Source organism: Salmo salar, chromosome 08 (assembly GCF_965601325.2).
Source record: "Salmo salar chromosome 08, fSalSal1, whole genome shotgun sequence".
Classification (NCBI taxonomy): Eukaryota; Metazoa; Chordata; class Actinopteri; order Salmoniformes; family Salmonidae; genus Salmo; species Salmo salar.
The window spans coordinates 43,875,001-43,900,000 of record NC_138298.1 but is presented as its reverse complement, the minus strand read 5'-3'; the positions used below and the strand labels follow the sequence as shown (position 1 = coordinate 43,900,000).

Below are 25,000 nucleotides of genomic sequence, written 5' to 3'. Positions count from 1 at the left end.
TTAACTGGGGTGGTTTTAATACATTATACACAGCATCATTATTAACTGGGGTGGTTTAATACATTATCCACAGCATCATTATTAACTTGGGTGGTTTTAATACATTATCCACAGCATCATTATTAACTGGGGTGGTTTTAATACATCATCCACAGCATCATTATTAACTGGGTGGTTTAATACCTTATCCACAGCATCATTATTAACTGGGGTGGTTTAATACATTATCCACAGCATCATTATTAACTGGGTGGTTTTAATACATCATCCACAGCATCATTATTAACTGGGGTGGTTTAATACATCACCCACAGCATCATTATTAACTGGGTGGTTTTAATACATTATACACAGCATCATTATTAACTGGGGTGGTTTAATACATTATCCACAGCATCATTATTAACTTGGGTGGTTTTAATACATTATCCACAGCATCATTATTAACTGGGGTGGTTTTAATACATCATCCACAGCATCATTATTAACTGGGTGGTTTAATACATTATCCACAGCATCATTATTAACTGGGTGGTTTAATACATTATCCACAGCATCATTATTAACTGGGTGGTTTTAATACATCATCCACAGCATCATTATTAACTGGGTGGTTTTAATACATTATCCACAGCATCATTATTAACTGGGTGGTTTTAATACATTATCCACAGCATCATTATTAACTGGGTAGTTTTAATACATTATCCACAGCATCATTATTAACTGGGTGGTTTAATACATCATCCACAGCATCATTATTAACTGGGTGGTTTTAATACATTATCCACAGCATCATTATTAACTGGGGTGGTTTAATACATTATCCCCACAGCATCATTATTAACTGGGTGGTTTTAATACATTATCCACAGCATCGTTATTAACTGGGTGGTTTTAATACATTATCCACAGCATCATTATTAACTGGGTGGTTTTAATACATTATCCACAGCATCGTTATTAACTGGGTGGTTTAATACATTATCCACAGCATCATTATTAACTGGGTGGTTTAATACATTATACACAGCATCATTATTAACTGGGGTGGTTTAATACATTATCCACAGCATCGTTATTAACTGGGTGGTTTAATACATTATCCACAGCATCATTATTAACTGGGGTGGTTTAATACATTATCCACAGCATCGTTATTAACTGGGTGGTTTTAATACATTAGCCACATCATCATTATTAACTGGGTGGTTTTAATACATTAGCCACATCATCATTATTAACTGGGGTGGTTTTAATACATTATCCACAGCATCATTATTAACTGGGTGGTTTTAATACATTATCCACAGCATCATTATTAACTGGGGTGGTTTTAATACATTATCCACAGCATCATTATTAACTGGGTGGTTTAATACATTATCCACAGCATCATTATTAACTGGGTGGTTTTAATACATTATCCACAGCATCATTATTAACTGGGGTGGTTTAATACATTATCCACAGCATCATTATTAACTGGGTGGTTTAATACATTATCCACAGCATCGTTATTAACTGGGTGGTTTTAATACATTAGCCACATCATCATTATTAACTGGGTGGTTTTAATACATTAGCCACATCATCATTATTAACTGGGGTGGTTTTAATACATTATCCACAGCATCATTATTAACTGGGTGGTTTTAATACATTATCCACAGCATCATTATTAACTGGGTGGTTTTAATACATTATCCACAGCATCATTATTAACTGGGTGGTTTAATACATTATCCACAGCATCATTATTAACTGGGTGGTTTTAATACATTATCCACAGCATCATTATTAACTGGGGTGGTTTTAATACATTATCCACAGCATCATTATTAACTGGGTGGTTTTAATACATTATCCACAGCATCATTATTAACTGGGTGGTTTAATACATTATCCACAGCATCATTATTAACTGGGTGGTTTTAATACATTATCCACAGCATCATTATTAACTGGGTGGTTTTAATACATTATCCACAGCATCATTATTAACTGGGTGGTTTTAATACATTATCCACAGCATCATTATTAACTGGGTGGTTTTAATACATTATCCACAGCATCATTATTAACTGGGTGGTTTAATACATTATCCACAGCATCATTATTAACTGGGTGGTTTTAATACATTATCCACAGCATCATTATTAACTGGGGTGGTTTAATACATTATCCACAGCATCATTATTAACTGGGGTGGTTTTAATACATTATCCACAGCATCATTATTAACTGGGTGGTTTAATACATTATACACAGCATCATTATTAACTGGGGTGGTTTAATACATTATCCACAGCATCATTATTAACTGGGGTGGTTTTAATACATTATCCACAGCATCATTATTAACTGGGTGGTTTAATACATTATCCACAGCATCATTATTAACTGGGTGGTTTTAATACATTATCCACAGCATCATTATTAACTGGGGTGGTTTAATACATTATCCACAGCATCATTATTAACTGGGTGGTTTTAATACATTATCCACAGCATCGTTATTAACTGGGTGGTTTTAATACATTATCCACAGCATCGTTATTAACTGGGTGGTTTTAATACATTATCCACAGCATCATTATTAACTGGGGTGGTTTTAATACATTATCCACAGCATCATTATTAACTGGGTGGTTTAATACATTATACACAGCATCATTATTAACTGGGGTGGTTTAATACATCCACAGCATCATTATTAACTGGGGTGGTTTTAATACATTATCCACAGCATCATTATTAACTGGGTGGTTTAATACATTATCCACAGCATCATTATTAACTGGGTGGTTTTAATACATTATCCACAGCATCATTATTAACTGGGGTGGTTTAATACATTATCCACAGCATCATTATTAACTGGGTGGTTTTAATACATTATCCACAGCATCGTTATTAACTGGGTGGTTTTAATACATTATCCACAGCATCGTTATTAACTGGGTGGTTTTAATACATTATCCACAGCATCATTATTAACTGGGGTGGTTTAATACATTATCCCCACAGCATCATTATTAACTGGGTGGTTTTAATACATTATCCACAGCATCATTATTAACTGGGGCGGTTTTAATACATTATCCACAGCATCATTATTAACTGGGTGGTTTTAATACATTATCCACAGCATCATTATTAACTGGGGTGGTTTTAATACATTATCCACAGCATCATTATTAACTGGGGTGGTTTAATACATTATCCCCACAGCATCATTATTAACTGGGTGGTTTTAATACATTATCCACAGCATCATTATTAACTGGGTGGTTTAATACATTATCCACAGCATCATTATTAACTGGGGTGGTTTTAATACATTATCCACAGCATCATTATTAACTGGGTGGTTTAATACATTATCCACAGCATCATTATTAACTGGGTGGTTTTAATACATTATCCACAGCATCATTATTAACTGGGGTGGTTTAATACATTATCCACAGCATCATTATTAACTGGGTGGTTTTAATACATTATCCACAGCATCGTTATTAACTGGGTGGTTTTAATACATTATCCACAGCATCGTTATTAACTGGGTGGTTTTAATACATTATCCACAGCATCATTATTAACTGGGGTGGTTTAATACATTATCCCCACAGCATCATTATTAACTGGGTGGTTTTAATACATTATCCACAGCATCATTATTAACTGGGGCGGTTTTAATACATTATCCACAGCATCATTATTAACTGGGTGGTTTTAATACATTATCCACAGCATCATTATTAACTGGGGTGGTTTTAATACATTATCCACAGCATCATTATTAACTGGGTGGTTTAATACATCATCCACAGCATCATTATTAACTGGGTGGTTTAATACATCATCCACAGCATCATTATTAACTGGGTGGTTTTAATACATTATCCACAGCATCATTATTAACTGGGGTGGTTTTAATACATTATCCACAGCATCATTATTAACTGGGTGGTTTAATACATCATCCACAGCATCATTATTAACTGGGTGGTTTAATACATCATCCACAGCATCGTTATTAACTGGGTGGTTTTAATACATTAGCCACATCATCGTTATTAACTGGGTGGTTTTAATACATTAGCCACATCATCATTATTAACTGGGTGGTTTTAATACATTAGCCACATCATCATTATTAACTGGGGTGGTTTTAATACATTATCCACAGCATCATTATTAACTGGGTGGTTTTAATACATTATCCACAGCATCATTATTAACTGGGTGGTTTAATACATTATCCACAGCATCATTATTAACTGGGGTTGTTTTAATACATTATCCACAGCATCATTATTAACTGGGGTGGTTTTAATACATTATCCACAGCATCATTATTAACTGGGGTGGTTTTAATACATTATCCACAGCATCATTATTAACTGGGTGGTTTAATACATCATCCACAGCATCATTATTAACTGGGTGGTTTAATACATCATCCACAGCATCGTTATTAACTGGGTGGTTTTAATACATTATCCACAGCATCGTTATTAACTGGGTGGTTTAATACATTATCCACATCATCATTATTAACTGGGTGATTTAATACATTATCCACAGCATCATTATTAACTGGGTGGTTTAATACATTATCCACAGCATCATTATTAACTGGGTGGTTTAATACATTACCCACAGCATCGTTATTAACTGGGTGGTTTAATACATTATCCACATCATTCAGACTGAGGGACCTTACAGAGGAAGGGGTTAGTCGTTCACTACTAGACTGAGGGTCCTTCCAGATGGTGTATAATATAGGGGACAGAGGAAGGGGTTAGTCGTTCACTACTAGACTGAGGGACCTTACAGAGGAAGGGGTTAGTCGTTCACTACTAGACTGAGGGTCCTTCCAGATGGTGTATAATATAGGGGACAGAGGAAGGGGTTAGTCGGTCACTACTAGACTGAGGGACCTTCCAGATGGTGTATAATATAGGGGACAGAGGAAGGGGTTAGTCGTTCACTACTAGACTGAGGGACCCTACAGATGGTGTATAATATAGGGGACAGAGGAAGGGGTTAGTCGTTCACTACTAGACTGAGGGTCCTTCCAGAGGGTGTATAATATAGGGGACAGAGGAAGGGGTTAGTCGTTCACTACTAGACTGAGGGACCCTACAGATGGTGTATAATATAGGGGACAGAGGAAGGGGTTAGTCGTTCACTACTAGACTGAGGGTCCTTCCAGATGGTGTATAATATAGGGGACAGAGGAAGGGGTTAGTCGTTCACTACTAGACTGAGGGTCCTTCCAGATGGTGTATAATATAGGGGACAGAGGAAGGGGTTAGTCGTTCACTACTAGACTGAGGGTCCTTACAGAGGAAGGGGTTAGTCGTTCACTACTAGACTGAGGGACCCTACAGATGGTGTATAATATAGGGGACAGAGGAAGGGGTTAGTCGTTCACTACTAGACTGAGGGTCCCTACAGATGGTGTATAATATAGGGGACAGAGGAAGGTGTTAGTCGTTCACTACTAGACTCAGGGTCCTTCCAGATGGTGAATAATATAGGGGACAGAGGAAGGGGTTAGTCGTTCACTACTAGACTGAGGGACCCTACAGATGGTGTATAATATAGGGGACAGAGGAAGGGGTTAGTCGTTCACTACTAGACTGAGGGACCTTACAGATGGTGTATAATATAGGGGACAGAGGAAGGGGTTAGTCGTTCACTACTAGACTGAGGGACCCTACAGATGGTGTATAATATAGGGGACAGAGGAAGGGTTAGTCGTTCACTACTAGACTGAGGGTCCTTCCAGATGGTGTATAATATTGGGGACAGAGGAAGGGGTTAGTCGTTCACTACTAGACTGAGGGTCCTTCCAGATGGTGTATAATATAGGGGACAGAGGAAGGGGTTAGTCGTTCACTACTAGACTGAGGGACCCTACAGATGGTGTATAATATAGGGGACAGAGGAAGGGGTTAGTCGTTCACTACTAGACTGAGGGTCCTTCCAGATGGTGTATAATATAGGGGACAGAGGAAGGGGTTAGTCGTTCACTACTAGACTGAGGGACCCTACAGATGGTGTATAATATAGGGGACAGAGGAAGGGGTTAGTCGTTCACTACTAGACTGAGGGTCCTTCCAGATGCTGTATAATATAGGGGACAGAGGAAGGGGTTAGTCGTTCACTACTAGACTGAGGGACCCTACAGAGGGTGTATAATATAGGGGACAGAGGAAGGGGTTAGTCGTTCACTACTAGACTGAGAGGACCCTACAGAGGGTGTATAATATAGGGGACAGAGGAAGGGGTTAGTCGTTCACTACTAGACTGAGGGACCCTACAGAGGGTGTATAATATAGGGGACAGAGGAAGGGGTTAGTTGTTCACTACTAGACTGAGGGTCCTTCCAGATGGTGTATAATATAGGGGACAGAGGAAGGGGTTAGTCGTTCACTACTAGACTGAGGGACCTTACAGAGGAAGGGGTTAGTCGTTCACTACTAGACTGAGGGTCCTTCCAGATGGTGTATAATATAGGGGACAGAGGAAGGGGTTAGTCGGTCACTACTAGACTGAGGGACCTTCCAGATGGTGTATAATATAGGGGACAGAGGAAGGGGTTAGTCGTTCACTACTAGACTGAGGGACCCTACAGATGGTGTATAATATAGGGGACAGAGGAAGGGGTTAGTCGTTCACTACTAGACTGAGGGTCCTTCCAGAGGGTGTATAATATAGGGGACAGAGGAAGGGGTTAGTCGTTCACTACTAGACTGAGGGACCCTACAGATGGTGTATAATATAGGGGACAGAGGAAGGGGTTAGTCGTTCACTACTAGACTGAGGGTCCTTCCAGATGGTGTATAATATAGGGGACAGAGGAAGGGGTTAGTCGTTCACTACTAGACTGAGGGTCCTTCCAGATGGTGTATAATATAGGGGACAGAGGAAGGGGTTAGTCGTTCACTACTAGACTGAGGGTCCTTACAGAGGAAGGGGTTAGTCGTTCACTACTAGACTGAGGGACCCTACAGATGGTGTATAATATAGGGGACAGAGGAAGGGGTTAGTCGTTCACTACTAGACTGAGGGTCCCTACAGATGGTGTATAATATAGGGGACAGAGGAAGGTGTTAGTCGTTCACTACTAGACTCAGGGTCCTTCCAGATGGTGAATAATATAGGGGACAGAGGAAGGGGTTAGTCGTTCACTACTAGACTGAGGGACCCTACAGATGGTGTATAATATAGGGGACAGAGGAAGGGGTTAGTCGTTCACTACTAGACTGAGGGACCTTACAGATGGTGTATAATATAGGGGACAGAGGAAGGGGTTAGTCGTTCACTACTAGACTGAGGGACCCTACAGATGGTGTATAATATAGGGGACAGAGGAAGGGTTAGTCGTTCACTACTAGACTGAGGGTCCTTCCAGATGGTGTATAATATAGGGGACAGAGGAAGGGGTTAGTCGTTCACTACTAGACTGAGGGTCCTTCCAGATGGTGTATAATATAGGGGACAGAGGAAGGGGTTAGTCGTTCACTACTAGACTGAGGGACCCTACAGATGGTGTATAATATAGGGGACAGAGGAAGGGGTTAGTCGTTCACTACTAGACTGAGGGTCCTTCCAGATGGTGTATAATATAGGGGACAGAGGAAGGGGTTAGTCGTTCACTACTAGACTGAGGGACCCTACAGATGGTGTATAATATAGGGGACAGAGGAAGGGGTTAGTCGTTCACTACTAGACTGAGGGTCCTTCCAGATGCTGTATAATATAGGGGACAGAGGAAGGGGTTAGTCGTTCACTACTAGACTGAGGGACCCTACAGAGGGTGTATAATATAGGGGACAGAGGAAGGGGTTAGTCGTTCACTACTAGACTGAGAGGACCCTACAGAGGGTGTATAATATAGGGGACAGAGGAAGGGGTTAGTCGTTCACTACTAGACTGAGGGACCCTACAGAGGGTGTATAATATAGGGGACAGAGGAAGGGGTTAGTTGTTCACTACTAGACTGAGGGTCCTTCCAGATGGTGTATAATATAGGGGACAGAGGAAGGGGTTAGTCGTTCACTACTAGACTGAGGGACCTTACAGAGGAAGGGGTTAGTCGTTCACTACTAGACTGAGGGTCCTTCCAGATGGTGTATAATATAGGGGACAGAGGAAGGGGTTAGTCGGTCACTACTAGACTGAGGGACCTTCCAGATGGTGTATAATATAGGGGACAGAGGAAGGGGTTAGTCGTTCACTACTAGACTGAGGGACCCTACAGATGGTGTATAATATAGGGGACAGAGGAAGGGGTTAGTCGTTCACTACTAGACTGAGGGTCCTTCCAGAGGGTGTATAATATAGGGGACAGAGGAAGGGGTTAGTCGTTCACTACTAGACTGAGGGACCCTACAGATGGTGTATAATATAGGGGACAGAGGAAGGGGTTAGTCGTTCACTACTAGACTGAGGGTCCTTCCAGATGGTGTATAATATAGGGGACAGAGGAAGGGGTTAGTCGTTCACTACTAGACTGAGGGTCCTTCCAGATGGTGTATAATATAGGGGACAGAGGAAGGGGTTAGTCGTTCACTACTAGACTGAGGGTCCTTACAGAGGAAGGGGTTAGTCGTTCACTACTAGACTGAGGGACCCTACAGATGGTGTATAATATAGGGGACAGAGGAAGGGGTTAGTCGTTCACTACTAGACTGAGGGTCCCTACAGATGGTGTATAATATAGGGGACAGAGGAAGGTGTTAGTCGTTCACTACTAGACTGAGGGTCCTTCCAGATGGTGAATAATATAGGGGACAGAGGAAGGGGTTAGTCGTTCACTACTAGACTGAGGGACCCTACAGATGGTGTATAATATAGGGGACAGAGGAAGGGGTTAGTCGTTCACTACTAGACTGAGGGACCTTACAGATGGTGTATAATATAGGGGACAGAGGAAGGGGTTAGTCGTTCACTACTAGACTGAGGGACCCTACAGATGGTGTATAATATAGGGGACAGAGGAAGGGTTAGTCGTTCACTACTAGACTGAGGGTCCTTCCAGATGGTGTATAATATTGGGGACAGAGGAAGGGGTTAGTCGTTCACTACTAGACTGAGGGTCCTTCCAGATGGTGTATAATATAGGGGACAGAGGAAGGGGTTAGTCGTTCACTACTAGACTGAGGGACCCTACAGATGGTGTATAATATAGGGGACAGAGGAAGGGGTTAGTCGTTCACTACTAGACTGAGGGTCCTTCCAGATGGTGTATAATATAGGGGACAGAGGAAGGGGTTAGTCGTTCACTACTAGACTGAGGGACCCTACAGATGGTGTATAATATAGGGGACAGAGGAAGGGGTTAGTCGTTCACTACTAGACTGAGGGTCCTTCCAGATGCTGTATAATATAGGGGACAGAGGAAGGGGTTAGTCGTTCACTACTAGACTGAGGGACCCTACAGAGGGTGTATAATATAGGGGACAGAGGAAGGGGTTAGTCGTTCACTACTAGACTGAGGGACCCTACAGAGGGTGTATAATATAGGGGACAGAGGAAGGGGTTAGTCGTTCACTACTAGACTGAGGGACCCTACAGAGGGTGTATAATATAGGGGACAGAGGAAGGGGTTAGTTGTTCACTACTAGACTGAGGGTCCTTCCAGATGGTGTATAATATAGGGGACAGAGGAAGGGGTTAGTCGTTCACTACTAGACTGAGGGACCCTACAGATGGTGTATAATATAGGGGACAGAGGAAGGGGTTAGTCGTTCACTACTAGACTGAGGGACCTTACAGATGGTGTATAATATAGGGGACAGAGGAAGGGGTTAGTCGTTCACTACTAGACTGAGGGACCCTACAGATGGTGTATAATATAGGGGACAGAGGAAGGGGTTAGTCGTTCACTACTAGACTGAGGGTCCTTCCAGATGGTGTATAATATAGGGGACAGAGGAAGGGGTTAGTCGTTCACTACTAGACTGAGGGTCCTTCCAGATGGTGTATAATATAGGGGACAGAGGAAGGGGTTAGTCGTTCACTACTAGACTGAGGGTCCTTCCAGATGGTGTATAATATAGGGGACAGAGGAAGGGGTTAGTCGTTCACTACTAGACTGAGGGACCCTACAGATGGTGTATAATATAGGGGACAGAGGAAGGGGTTAGTCGTTCACTACTAGACTGAGGGTCCTTCCAGATGGTGTATAATATAGGGGACAGAGGAAGGGGTTAGTCGTTCACTACTAGACTGAGGGACCCTACAGAGGGTGTATAATATAGGGGACAGAGGAAGGGGTTAGTCGTTCACTACTAGACTGAGGGACCCTACAGAGGGTGTATAATATAGGGGACAGAGGAAGGGGTTAGTCGTTCACTACTAGACTGAGGGACCCTACAGAGGGTGTATAATATAGGGGACAGAGGAAGGGGTTAGTCGTTCACTACTAGACTGAGGGTCCTTCCAGATGGTGTATAATATAGGGGACAGAGGAAGGGGTTAGTCGTTCACTACTAGACTGAGGGACCCTACAGAGGGTGTATAATATAGGGGACAGAGGAAGTCATTAAAACATCATCTCAACCCTTATTGTTTAACACAGAGTGAGACTATATAAGTAATGATGTGATTTGTTAATCCAAACGTTCTGACTCAGGGACCAGGTTAAGACCAGGTTAAGACCAGGTTAAGACCAGGTTAAGACCAGGTTAACAGACCAGGTTAACAGACCAGGTTAACAGGTTAAGACCAGGTTAACAGACCAGGTTAACAGACCAGGTTAACAGACCAGGTTAACAGACCAGGTTAACAGACCAGGTTAACAGACCAGGTTAATAGACCAGGTTAATAGACCAGGTTAACAGACCAGGTTAACAGACCAGGTTAAGACCAGGTTAACAGACCAGGTTAACAGACCAGGTTAAGACCAGGTTAACAGACCAGGTTAACAGACCAGGTTAACAGACCAGGTTAAGACCAGGTTAACAGACCAGGTTAACAGACCAGGTTAACAGACCAGGTTAACAGACCAGGTTAACAGACCAGGTTAACAGACCAGGTTAATAGACCAGGTTAACAGACCAGGTTAACAGACCAGGTTAACAGACCAGGTTAACAGACCAGGTTAACAATAGACCAGGTTAATAATAGACCAGGTTAACAGACCAGGTTAACAATAGACCAGGTTAATAATAGACCAGGTTAATAACAGACCAGGTTAACAGACCAGGTTAATAGACCAGGTTAATAGACAGTATTTGTAGGAATGCCTCTCTCTGTCTCTCTCTCTCTCTCTCTCTCCTCTCCCCCCAGCCTCTCTCTCTCTCTATCTCTCTCCTCTCCCCCCAGCCTCTCTCTCTCTCTCTCTCCTCTCCCCCCAGCCTCTCTCTCAGCCTCTCTCTCTCTCCTCTCCCCCCAGCCTCTCTCTCTCTCTCTCCTCTCCCCCCAGCCTCTCTCTCAGCCTCTCTCTCTCTCTCCTCTCCCCCCAGCCTCTCTCTCAGCCTCTCTCTCTCTCTCTCTCCTCTCCCCCCAGCCTCTCTCTCAGCCTCTCTCTCTCTCTCCTCTCCCCCCAGCCTCTCTCTCGTAGTCTGAACGCCGACGTCCCAGAACAGCTGATCACCCCCCTGGTCAGTCTGGGTCATATCTCCTTACTGGCTCCAGATCAGTTTGCCTCCCCCATGAAGGCCATCGTTGCAAACTTCATCGTCAAGGACCTGCTCATGAATGACAGGGTGAGTTTTGGGAGCGACGACACACACACACACACACACTGATCATGAACACACACACACACACACACACACACACACACACACACACACACACACTGATCATGAACACACACATAAATCCATGTATCTACACACCTATGGGAGTGCTAAAAACACACAGTATTGTAAAGAATGTGTCTCTCCACAGTATTGTAAAGAATGTGTCTCTCCACAGTATTGTAAAGAATGTGTCTCCACAGTATTGTAAAGAATGTGTCTCCACAGTATTGTAAAGAATGTGTCTCCACAGTATTGTAAAGAATGTGTCTCCACAGTATTGTAAAGAATGTGTCTCCACAGTATTGTAAAGAATGTGTCTTCACAGTATTGTAAAGAATGTGTCTCTCCACAGTATTGTAAAGAATGTGTCTCTCCACAGTATTGTAAAGAATGTGTCTCTCCACAGTATTGTAAAGAATGTGTATCTCCACAGTATTGTAAAGAATGTGTCTCCACAGTATTGTAAAGAATGTGTCTCTCCACAGTATTGTAAAGAATGTGTCTCTCCACAGTATTGTAAAGAATGTGTCTCCACAGTATTGTAAAGAATGTGTCTCCACAGTATTGTAAAGAATGTGTCTCCACAGTATTGTAAAGAATGTGTCTCTCCACAGTATTGTAAACAATGTGTCTCCACAGTATTGTAAAGAATGTGTCTCCACAGTATTGTAAAGAATGTGTCTTCACAGTATTGTAAAGAATGTGTCTCTCCACAGTATTGTAAAGAATGTGTCTCTCCACAGTATTGTAAAGAATGTGTCTCTCCACAGTATTGTAAAGAATGTGTATCTCCACAGTATTGTAAAGAATGTGTCTCCACAGTATTGTAAAGAATGTGTCTCTCCACAGTATTGTAAAGAATGTGTCTCTCCACAGTATTGTAAAGAATGTGTCTCCACAGTATTGTAAAGAATGTGTCTCTCCACAGTATTGTAAAGAATGTGTCTCCACAGTATTGTAAAGAATGTGTGTCTCCACAGTATTGTAAAGAATGTGTCTCTCCACAGTATTGTAAAGAATGTGTCTCTCCACAGTATTGTAAAGAATGTGTCTCCACAGTATTGTAAAGAATGTGTCTCCACAGTATTGTAAAGAATGTGTCTCTCCACAGTATTGTAAAGAATGTGTCTCCACAGTATTGTAAAGAATGTGTCTCTCCACAGTATTGTAAAGAATGTGTCTCCACAGTATTGTAAAGAATGTGTCTCTCCACAGTATTGTAAAGAATGTGTCTCCACAGTATTGTAAAGAATGTGTCTCCACAGTATTGTAAAGAATGTGTCTCCACAGTATTGTAAAGAATGTGTCTCCACAGTATTGTAAAGAATGTGTCTCTCCACAGTATTGTAAAGAATGTGTCTCCACAGTATTGTAAAGAATGTGTCTCCACAGTATTGTAAAGAATGTGTCTCTCCACAGTATTGTAAAGAATGTGTCTCCACAGTATTGTAAAGAATGTGTCTCCACAGTATTGTAAAGAATGTGTCTCTCCACAGTATTGTAAAGAATGTGTCTCCACAGTATTGTAAAGAATGTGTCTCTCCACAGTATTGTAAAGAATGTGTCTCTCCACAGTATTGTAAAGAATGTGTCTCTCCACAGTATTGTAAAGAATGTGTGTCTCCACAGTATTGTAAAGAATGTGTCTCCACAGTATTGTAAAGAATGTGTCTCTCCACAGTATTGTAAAGAATGTGTCTCTCCACAGTATTGTAAAGAATGTGTCTCCACAGTATTGTAAAGAATGTGTCTCTCCACAGTATTGTAAAGAATGTGTCTCCACAGTATTGTAAAGAATGTGTCTCTCCACAGTATTGTAAAGAATGTGTCTCTCCACAGTATTGTAAAGAATGTGTCTCCACAGTATTGTAAAGAATGTGTCTCCACAGTATTGTAAAGAATGTGTCTCTCCACAGTATTGTAAAGAATGTGTCTCTCCACAGTATTGTAAAGAATGTGTCTCTCCACAGTATTGTAAAGAATGTGTCTCTCCACAGTATTGTAAAGAATGTGTCTCTCCACAGTATTGTAAAGAATGTGTCTCTCCACAGTATTGTAAAGAATGTGTCTCCACAGTATTGTAAAGAATGTGTCTCTCCACAGTATTGTAAAGAATGTCTCTCCACAGTATTGTAAAGAATGTGTCTCTCCACAGTATTGTAAAGAATGTGTCTCTCCACAGTATTGTAAAGAATGTGTCTCCACAGTATTGTAAAGAATGTGTCTCTCCACAGTATTGTAAAGAATGTGTCTCTCCACAGTATTGTAAAGAATGTGTCTCCACAGTATTGTAAAGAATGTGTCTCTCCACAGTATTGTAAAGAATGTGTCTCCACAGTATTGTAAAGAATGTGTCTCCACAGTATTGTAAAGAATGTGTCTCCACAGTATTGTAAAGAATGTGTCTCTCCACAGTATTGTAAAGAATGTGTCTCTCCACAGTATTGTAAAGAATGTGTCTCTCCACAGTATTGTAAAGAATGTGTCTCCACAGTATTGTAAAGAATGTGTCTCTCCACAGTATTGTAAAGAATGTGTCTCCACAGTATTGTAAAGAATGTGTCTCCACAGTATTGTAAAGAATGTGTCTCCACAGTATTGTAAAGAATGTGTCTCTCCACAGTATTGTAAAGAATGTGTCTCCACAGTATTGTAAAGAATGTGTCTCCACAGTATTGTAAAGAATGTGTCTCTCCACAGTATTGTAAAGAATGTGTCTCTCCACAGTATTGTAAAGAATGTGTCTCCACAGTATTGTAAAGAATGTGTGTCTCCACAGTATTGTAAAGAATGTGTCTCTCCACAGTATTGTAAAGAATGTGTCTCCACAGTATTGTAAAGAATGTGTGTCTCCACAGTATTGTAAAGAATGTGTCTCTCCACAGTATTGTAAAGAATGTGTCTCTCCACAGTATTGTAAAGAATGTGTCTCCACAGTATTGTAAAGAATGTGTCTCCACAGTATTGTAAAGAATGTGTCTCTCCACAGTATTGTAAAGAATGTGTCTCTCCACAGTATTGTAAAGAATGTGTCTCTCCACAGTATTGTAAAGAATGTGTCTCTCCACAGTATTGTAAAGAATGTGTCTCTCCACAGTATTGTAAAGAATGTGTCTCTCCACAGTATTGTAAAGAATGTGTCTCTCCACAGTATTGTAAAGAATGTGTCTCTCCACAGTATTGTAAAGAATGTGTCTCTCCACAGTATTGTAAAGAATGTGTCTCCACAGTATTGTAAAGAATGTGTCTCCACAGTATTGTAAAGAATGTGTCTCCACAGTATTGTAAAGAATGTGTCTCTCCACATTATTGTAAAGAATGTGTCTCCACAGTATTGTAAAGAATGTGTCTTCACAGTATTGTAAAGAATGTGTCTCTCCACAGTATTGTAAAGAATGTGTCTCCACAGTATTGTAAAGAATGTGTCTTCACAGTATTGTAAAGAATGTGTCTCTCCACAGTATTGTAAAGAATGTGTCTCTCCACAGTATTGTAAAGAATGTGTCTCTCCACAGTATTGTAAAGAATGTGTCTCTCCACAGTATTGTAAAGAATGTGTCTCCACAGTATTGTAAAGAATGTGTCTCCACAGTATTGTAAAGAATGTGTCTCCACAGTATTGTAAAGAATGTGTCTCTCCACATTATTGTAAAGAATGTGTCTCCACAGTATTGTAAAGAATGTGTCTCCACAGTATTGTAAAGAATGTGTCTCTCCACAGTATTGTAAAGAATGTGTCTCTCCACAGTATTGTAAAGAATGTGTCTCTCCACAGTATTGTAAAGAATGTGTCTCCACAGTATTGTAAAGAATGTGTCTCTCCACAGTATTGTAAAGAATGTGTCTCCACAGTATTGTAAAGAATGTGTCTCCAGTCTGTAGGGAATAAGAATGGGAAGCTGTGGACATCCGATGAGGAAGTCTCTCCTGAGGTGCTGGCTAAGGTAACTGCACTATATACCTATCTCTCCTCCTCTCGCTTTCTGTCCCTCGCCCTCCTCCTCTTTCTGTCCCATCGCCCTCCTCCTCTTTCTGTCCCATCGCCCTCCTCCTCTTTCTGTCCCATCGCCCTCCTCCTCTTTCTGTCCCTCGCCCTCCTCTTTCTGTCCCTCGCCCTCCTCATCTTTCTGTCCCTCGCCCTCCTCTTTCTGTCCCATCGCCCTCCTCCTCTTTCTGTCCCATCGCCCTCCTTCTCTTTCAATACCTCGCCCTCCTCCTCTTTCTGTCCCATCGCCCTTCTCCTCTTTCTGTCCCTCGCCCTCCTCCTCTTTCAATACCTCGCCCTCCTCCTCTTTCTGTCCCTCGCCCTCCTCCTCTTTCTGTCCCATCGCCCTTCTCCTCTTTCTGTCCCATCGCCCTCCTCCTCTTTCTGTCCCATCGCCCTCCTCCTCTTTCTGTCCCTCGCCCTCCTCCTCTTTCTGTCCCTCGCCCTCCTCCTCTTTCTGTCCCTCGCCCTCCTCCTCTTTCTGTCCCTCGCCCTCCTCCTCTTTCTGTCCCATCGCCCTCCTCCTCTTTCTGTCCCCGCCCTCCTCCTCTTTCTGTCCCCCGCCCTCCTCCTCTTTCTGTCCCTCGCCCTCCTCCTCTTTCTGTCCCTCGCCCTCCTCCTCTTTCTGTCCCTCGCCCTCCTCCTCTTTCTGTCCCTCGCCCTCCTCCTCTTTCTGTCCCATCGCCCTCCTCCTCTTTCTGTCCCCGCCCTCCTCCTCTTTCTGTCCCCCGCCCTCCTCCTCTTTCTGTCCCCCGCCCTCCTCCTCTTTCTGTCCCCGCCCTCCTCCTCTTTCTGTCCCCGCCCTCCTCCTCTTTCTGTCCCATCGCCCTCCTCCTCTTTCTGTCCCTCGCCCTCCTCCTCTTTCTGTCCCTCGCCCTCCTCCTCTTTCTGTCCCATCGCCCTCCTCCTCTTTCTGTCCCTCGCCCTCCTCCTCTTTCTGTCCCATCGCCCTCCTCCTCTTTCTGTCCCTCGCCCTCCTCCTCTTTCTGTCCCTCGCCCCCCTCCTCTTTCTGTCCCATCGCCCTCCTCCTCTTTCTGTCCCTCGCCCTCTTTCTGTCCCTCGCCCTCCTCCTCTTTCTGTCCCTCGCCCTCCTCCTCTTTCTGTCCCTCGCCCTCTTTCTGTCCCTCGCCCTCCTCCTCTTTCTGTCCCATCGCCCTCCTCCTCTTTCTGTCCCTCGCCCTCCTCCTCTTTCTGTCCCATCGCCCTCCTCCTCTTTCTGTCCCATCGCCCTCCTCCTCTTTCTGTCCCTCGCCCTCCTCCTCTTTCTGTCCCTCGCCCTCCTCCTCTTTCTGTCCCTCGCCCTCCTCCTCTTTCTGTCCCTCGCCCTCCTCCTCTTTCTGTCCCTCGCCCTCCTCCTCTTTCTGTCCCTCGCCCTCCTCCTCTTTCTGTCCCTCGCCCTCCTCCTCTTTCTGTCCCTCGCCCTCCTCCTCTTTCTGTCCCTCGCTCTCCTCCTCTTTCTGTCCCTCGCCCTCCTCCTCTTTCTATCCCATCGCCCTCCTATTTCTCTCCCCCACCCTCCTCATCTTTCTGTCCCATCGCCCTCCTCCTCTTTCTATCCCATCGCCCTCCTATTTCTCTCCCCCACCCTCCTCATCTTTCTGTCCCTCGCCCTCCTTCTCTTTCTGTCCCTCGCCCTCCTCCTCTTTCTGTCCCTCGCCCTCCTCCTCTTTCTGTCCCTCGCCCCCCTCCCCCATCTATCCAGGAGTAGAATGCTGTTGGTAGTATACTGTGTGATCTCTCCGTCTCTCCTCCCCAGGTGCAGGCCATTAAGCTGTTGGTTCGTTGGCTCCTCGGCATGAAGAACAACCAGTCTAAATCTGCCAACTCCACCCTCAGACTGCTGTCAGCCATGCTGGTCTCAGAGGGAGACCTCACGGAACAGAAGAAGATCAGGTACGTAGAGGTCAGAGGTCAGAGGTCAGCCATGCTGGTCTCAGAGAGGGAGACCTCACGGAACAGAAGAAGATCAGGTACGTAGAGGTCAGAGGTCAGCCATGCTGGCCTCAGAGGGAGACCTCACGGAACAGAAGAAGATCAGGTACGTAGAGGTCAGAGGTCAGCCATGCTGGTCTCAGAGGGAGACCTCACGGAACAGAAGAAGGTCAGGTACGTAGAGGTCAGAGGTCAGCCATGCTGGTCTCAGAGAGGGAGACCTCACGGAACAGAAGAAGATCAGGTACGTAGAGGTCAGAGGTCAGAGGTCAGCCATGCTGGTCTCAGAGGGAGAACCTCACAGAACAGAAGAAGGTCAGGTGTTGAAGGTTAGGGATTAGAGGTCGTTGGTTAGCGGTCAGGCTAACTGTTTTTTTTGGGGGGGGGGATAGGTTACAAAATACTAATTCATGCTCATTACTCACATCTTCCTCCTCCTCCTCCTCTTCCTCCCGCAGTAAGTCGGACATGTCTCGTCTGCGTCTGGCAGCAGGAGGAGCCATCATGAAGCTGGCCCAGGAACCGGTTTACCATGACATCATCACGCCAGAGCAGTTCCAGCTCTGTGGGCTGGTTATCAACGTAAGACTGTCTGTCGGGGTGGGACTTTAGGAAACGTTTCTGTCTGGGTGGGACTTTAGGAAACGTTTCTGTCGGGGTGGGACTTTAGGAAACGTTTCTGTCAGGGTGGGACTTTAGGAAACGTGTCTGTCTGGGTGGGACTTTAGGAAACGTTTCTGTCTGGGTGGGACTTTAGGAAACGTTTCTGTCGGGGTGGGACTTTAGGAAACGTTTCTGTCTGGGTGGGACTTTAGGAAACGTTTCTGTCGGGGTGGGACTTTAGGAAACGTTTCTGTCAGGGTGGGACTTTAGGAAACGTTTCTGTCTGGGTGGGACTTTAGGAAACGTTTCTGTCGGGGTGGGACTTTAGGAAACGTTTCTGTCTGGGTGGGACTTTAGGAAACGTTTCTGTCTGGGGGTGGGACTTTAGGAAACGTTTCTGTCTGGGTGGGACTTTAGGAAACGTTTCTGTCTGGGTGGGACTTTAGGAAACGTTTCTGTCTGGGTGGGACTTTAGGAAACGTTTCTGTCTGGGTGGGACTTTAGGAAACGTTTCTGTCTGGGTGGGACTTTAGGAAACGTTTCTGTCTGGGTGGGACTTTAGGAAACGTTTCTGTCTGGGTGGGACTTTAGGAAACGTTTCTGTCTGGGTGGGACTTTAGGAAACGTTTCTGTCTGGGTGGGACTTTAGGAAAGGTTTCTGTCTGGGTGGGACTTCAGGAAACGTTTCTGTCTGGGTGGGACTTTAGGAAACGTTTCTGTAAGACTGTCTGTCGGGGTGGGACTTTAGGAAACGTTTCTGTCGGGGTGGGACTTTAGGAAACGTTTCTGTCTGGGGGTGGGACTTTAGGAAACGTTTCTGTCAGGGTGGGACTTTAGGAAACGTTTCTGTCAGGGTGGGACTTTAGGAAACGTTTCTGTCGGGGTGGGACTTTAGGAAACGTTTCTGTCGGGGTGGGACTTTAGGAAACGTTTCTGTCTGGGTGGGACTTTAGGAAACGTTTCTGTCGGGGTGGGACTTTAGGAAACGTTTCTGTCGGGGTGGGACTTTAGGAAACGTTTCTGTCTGGGTGGGACTTTAGGAAACGTTTCTGTCGGGGTGGGACTTTAGGAAACGTTTCTGTCTGGGTGGGACTTTAGGAAACGTTTCTGTCTGGGTGGGACTTTAGGAAACGTTTCTGTCTGGGTGGGAATTTAGGAAACGTTTCTGTCTGGGTGGGACTTTAGGAAACGTTTCTGTCTGGGTGGGACTTTAGGAAACGTTTCTGTCGGGGTGGGACTTTAGGAAACGTTTCTGTCTGGGTGGGACTTTAGGAAACGTTTCTGTCTGGGTGGGACTTTAGGAAACGTTTCTGTCTGGGTGGGACTTTAGGAAACGTTTCTGTCTGGGTGGGACTTTAGGAAACGTTTCTGTCTGGGTGGGACTTTAGGAAACGTTTCTGTCTGGGTGGGACTTTAGGAAACGTTTCTGTCTGGGGGTGGGACTTTAGGAAACGTTTCTGTCAGGGTGGGACTTTAGGAAACGTTACTGTCAGGGTGGGACTTCAGGAAACGTTTCTGTCAGGGTTGAACTTTAGGAAACGTTTCTGTCGGGGTGGGACTTTAGGAAACGTTTCTGTCGGGGTGGGACTTTAGGAAACGTTTCTGTCTGGGTGGGACTTTAGGAAACGTTTCTGTCTGGGTGGGACTTTAGGAAACGTTTCTGTCTGGGTGGGACTTTAGGAAACGTTTCTGTCGGGGTGGGACTTTAGGAAACGTTTCTGTCTTGGTGGGACATTAGGAAACGTTTCTGTCTGGTGGGGACTTTAGGAAACGTTTCTGTCGGGGTGGGACTTTAGGAAACGTTTCTGTCGGGTGTGGGACTTTAGGAAACGTTTCTGTCGGGGTGGGACTTTAGGAAACGTTTCTGTCGGGGTGGGACTTTAGGAAACGTTTCTGTCGGGGTGGGACTTTAGGAAACGTTTCTGTCTGGGTGGGACTTTAGGAAACGTTTCTGTCTGGGTGGGACTTTAGGAAACGTTTCTGTCGGGGTGGGACTTTAGGAAACGTTTCTGTCGGGGTGGGACTTTAGGAAACGTTTCTGTCGGGGTGGGACTTTAGGAAACGTTTCTGTAAGACTGTCTGTCAGGGTGGGACTTTAGGAAACGTTTCTGTGTGTTCTGTTGTTGTTGTTGATCTGTTCTGTTGTTGTTGTTGTTGTTGATCTGTTCTGTTGTTGTTGATCTGTTCTGTTGTTGTTGTTGTTGATCTGTTCTGTTGTTGTTGTTGTTGATCTGTTCTGTTGTTGTTGTTGTTGATCTGTTCTGTTGTTGTTGTTGTTGATCTGTTCTGTTGTTGTTGTTGTTGATCTGTTCTGTTGTTGTTGTTGTTGATCTGTTCTGTTGTTGTTGTTGTTGATCTGTTCTGTTGTTGTTGTTGTTGATCTGTTCTGTTGTTGTTGATCTGTTCTGTTGTTGTTGTTGTTGATCTGTTCTGTTGTTGTTGTTGTTGATCTGTTCTGTTGTTGTTGTTGATCTGTTGTGTCCGTGTCGTTGTTGATCTGTTGTGTCCGTGTCGTTGTTGAAGTGTTCTGTGGTCTCCTGTAGGATGAGTGTTACCAGGTGCGTCAGATCTTTGCCCAGAAGTTACACCTGGCTCTGGTGAAGCTGCTCCTCCCGTTGGAGTACCTGGCCGTCTTCTCGCTGTGCGCCAAAGACCCGGTCAAGGAGAGGAGGGCCCACGCCAGGCAGTGTCTGCTCAAGAACATCAGCATTAGACGGGAATACATCAGCAACAACCCCCTGGCCCACGGTGAGTGAACCGGACCGTAACACGGTGAGTGCACCGGACCGTAACACGGTGAGTGCACCGGACCGTAACACGGTGAGTGAACCGGACCGTAACACGGTGAGTGCACCGGACCGTAACACAACAACCCTCTGGCCCACGGTGAGTGAACCGGACCGTAACACAACAACCCCCTGGCCCACGGTGAGTGAACCGGACCGTAACACAACAACCCCCTGGCCCACGGTGAGTGAACCGGACCGTAACACAACAACCCCCTGGCCCACGGTGAGTGAACCGGACCGTAACACAACAACCCCCTGGCCCACGGTGAGTGAACCGGACCGTAACACAACAACCCTCTGGCCCACGGTGAGTGAACCGGACCGTAACACAACAACCCTCTGGCCCACGGTGAGTGAACCGGACCGTAACACGGTGAGTGCACCGGACCGTAACACAACAACCCTCTGGCCCACGGTGAGTGAACCGGACCGTAACACAACAACCCTCTGGCCCACGGTGAGTGAACCGGACCGTATCACAACAACCCCCTGGCCCACGGTGAGTGAACCGGACCGTAACACATCAACCCTCTGGCCCACGGTGAGTGAACCAGACCGTAACACAACAACCCTCTGGCCCACGGTGAGTGAACCGGACCGTAACACAACAACCCTCTGGCCCACGGTGAGTGAACCGGACCGTATCACAACAACCCCCTGGCCCACGGTGAGTGAACCGGACCGTAACACATCAACCCCCTGGCCCACGGTGAGTGAACCGGACCGTAACACGGTGAGTGCACCGGACCGTAACACAACAACCCTCTGGCCCACGGTGAGTGAACCGGACCGTAACACAACAACCCTCTGGCCCACGGTGAATGAACCGGACCGTATCACAACAACCCCCTGGCCCACGGTGAGTGAACCGGACCGTAACACATCAACCCTCTGGCCCACGGTGAGTGAACCAGACCGTAACACAACAACCCTCTGGCCCACGGTGAGTGAACCGGACCGTAACACAACAACCCTCTGGCCCACGGTGAGTGAACCGGACCGTATCACAACAACCCCCTGGCCCACGGTGAGTGAACCGGACCGTAACACATCAACCCCCTGGCCCACGGTGAGTGAACCGGACCGTAACACAACAACCCTCTGGCCCACGGTGAGTGAACCGGACCGTAACACAACAACCCTCTGGCCCACGGTGAGTGAACCGGACCGTATCACAACAACCCCCTGGCCCACGGTGAGTGAACCGGACCGTAACACATCAACCCCCTGGCCCACGGTGAGTGAACCGGACCGTAACACAACAACCCTCTGGCCCACGGTGAGTGAACCGGACCGTAACACAACAACCCTCTGGCCCACGGTGAGTGAACCGGACAGTAACACAACAACCCTCTGGCCCACGGTGAGTGAACCGGACCGTAACACAACAACCCCCTGGCCCACGGTGAGTGAACCGGACCGTAACACATCAACCCCCTGGCCCACGGTGAGTGAACCGGACCGTAACACAACAACCCCCTGGGCCACGGTGAGTGAACCGGACCGTAACACAACAGCCCCCTGACCCACGGTGAGTGAACCGGACCGTAACATGACCACACAACAACTCCCTGACCCACGGTGAGTGAACCGGACCGTAACACAACAACCCCCTGGCCCACGGTGAGTGAACCGGACCGTAACACAACAACCCCCTGGCCCACGGTTAGTGAACCGGACCGTAACGTGACCACCCATTGTTTATACGACTCAACCACACTGTTATTAACAATATCAACCACACTGTTATCAACAATATCGACCACACTGTTATTAACAATATCGACCACACTGTTATTAACAATATCGACCACACTGTTATTAACAATATCGACCACACTGTTATTAACAATATCGACCACACTGTTATTAACAATATCGACCACACTGTTATTAACAATATCGACCACACTGTTATTAACAATATCGACCACACTGTTATTAACAATATCGACCACACTGTTATTAACAATATCGACCACACTGTTATTAACAATATCGACCACACTGTTATTAACAATATCGACCACACTGTTATTAACAATATCGACCACACTGTTATTAACAATATCGACCACACTGTTATTAACAATATCGACCACACTGTTATTAACAATATCGACCACACTGTTATTAACAATATCGACCACACTGTTATTAACAATATCGACCACACTGTTATTAACAATATCGACCACACTGTTATTAACAATATCGACCACACTGTTATTAACAATATCGACCACACTGTTATTAACAATATCGACCACACTGTTATTAACAATATCGACCACACTGTTATCAACAATATCGACCACACTGTTATTAACAATATCGACCACACTGTTATTAACAATATCGACCACACTGTTATTAACAATATCGACCACACTGTTATTAACAATATCGACCACACTGTTATTAACAATATCGACCACACTGTTATTAACAATATCGACCACACTGTTATTAACAATATCGACCACACTGTTATTAACAATATCAACCACACTGTTATTAACAATATCAACCACACTGTTATTAACAATATCGACCACACTGTTATTAACAATATCAACACACCTGCAAGAAATCTCTCTTGTGCATCCTTTTTCAATGTTTTTAAACGCTCCTCCCCTCTCCTCACCTCCTCTCCTCCCCTCCTCTCCCTCCCCTCTCGTCCCCTCCTTATCCCTCCTTCACCCTCCCCTCTCCTCCTCCCCTCTGTCCTCTCCTCTCCTCCCCCCTCCTCCCCCCTCCCTCTCCTCTCTCCCTCTCCCTCTCCTCCCCTCCCCCTCTCCTCTCCTCTCCCCTCCTCCCCCCTCTCATCTCCCCTCCCCCTCTCCTCCCCTCTCCCCCTCCTCTCTCCTCTCTCCCTCTCCCTCTCTTCCCCTCCCCCTCTCCTCTCCCCTCCCCCCTCTCCTCTCCCCCCCTCTCCTCTCCTCCCCTCCCCCCTCCCTCCTCTCCTCCCCTCCCCCCCTCCTCTCCCCTCTCCTCCCCTCCCACCTCCTCTCCTCCCCCCTCTCCTCCCCCTCTCCTCTCCTCCCCTCCCCCCTCTCCTCCCCCTCTCCTCTCCTCCCCTCCATCTCCTCCCCTCCCCCCCTCTCCTCTCCCTCTCCTCTCCTCTCCTCCCCCCTCTCCCCTCCATCTCCTCCCCTCTCCTCTCCTCCCCCCTCTCCCCTCCATCTCCTCCCCTCCATCTCCTCCCCTCCCCCCTCCTCTCCTCTCCTCTCCCCCCCTCCCTCCTCTCCTCCCCTCCCCCCTCTCCTCCCCTCCAACCTCCTCTCCTCCCCCCTCTCCTCTCCTCTCTCCCCTCCCCCCTCTCCTCCCCCCTCTCTTCTCCTCCCCTCCATCTCCTCTCCTCCCCCCTCTCTTCTCCTCCCCTCCATCTCCTCCCCTCCCCCCTCCTCTCCTCTCCTCTCCTCTCCTCTCCTCTCCTCTCTCCTCCTCTCCCTGTGTAGATAAGATGGTGTCTCTCCTCCCAGAATATGTGGTTCCTTATATGATCCATCTATTGGCTCATGACCCAGACTTCACCAAGCCACAGGACTATGAACAGCTCCGAGACCTGAAGGAGTGAGTACACACACACACACACACACACACACACACACACACACACACACACACACACACCTCACCTCTCTAAGTCGGGCGGTCCGCGGCCTCCTCGTCCGTGTCGGGCACATACATACGAACACACAGTTTGAGTATTTCTGATTGTGTGTGTGTGTGTCTCTGTGTGTGTGTGTGTGTCTCTGTGTGTGTGTGTGTGTCTCTGTGTGTGTGTGTGTGTGTGTGTGTGTGTGTGTGTGTGTGTGTGTGTGTGTGTGTGTGTGTGTGTGTCTCTGTGTGTGTGTGTGTGTCTCTGTGTGTGTGTGTGTGTGTGTGTGTGTGTGTGTGTGTGTGTGTGTGTGTG

The 25,000-nt window shown here is 45.8% G+C and overlaps 1 protein-coding gene across 1 annotated transcript in view; it reads left to right on the top strand.

The window, feature by feature from the left end:
* Window positions 1-25,000, top strand: part of LOC123724033 (sister chromatid cohesion protein PDS5 homolog A) — a 118,628-nt gene that overhangs the window by 69,266 nt on the left and 24,362 nt on the right. The window contains exons 22-27 of the mRNA XM_082978307.1: window positions 11,574-11,732; window positions 15,647-15,715; window positions 17,514-17,650; window positions 18,148-18,271; window positions 20,836-21,040; window positions 24,543-24,657. Of these exons, the coding sequence (XP_082834433.1) occupies window positions 11,574-11,732; window positions 15,647-15,715; window positions 17,514-17,650; window positions 18,148-18,271; window positions 20,836-21,040; window positions 24,543-24,657 (809 nt within the window). The remainder of the gene's footprint in view (window positions 1-11,573; window positions 11,733-15,646; window positions 15,716-17,513; window positions 17,651-18,147; window positions 18,272-20,835; window positions 21,041-24,542; window positions 24,658-25,000) is intronic.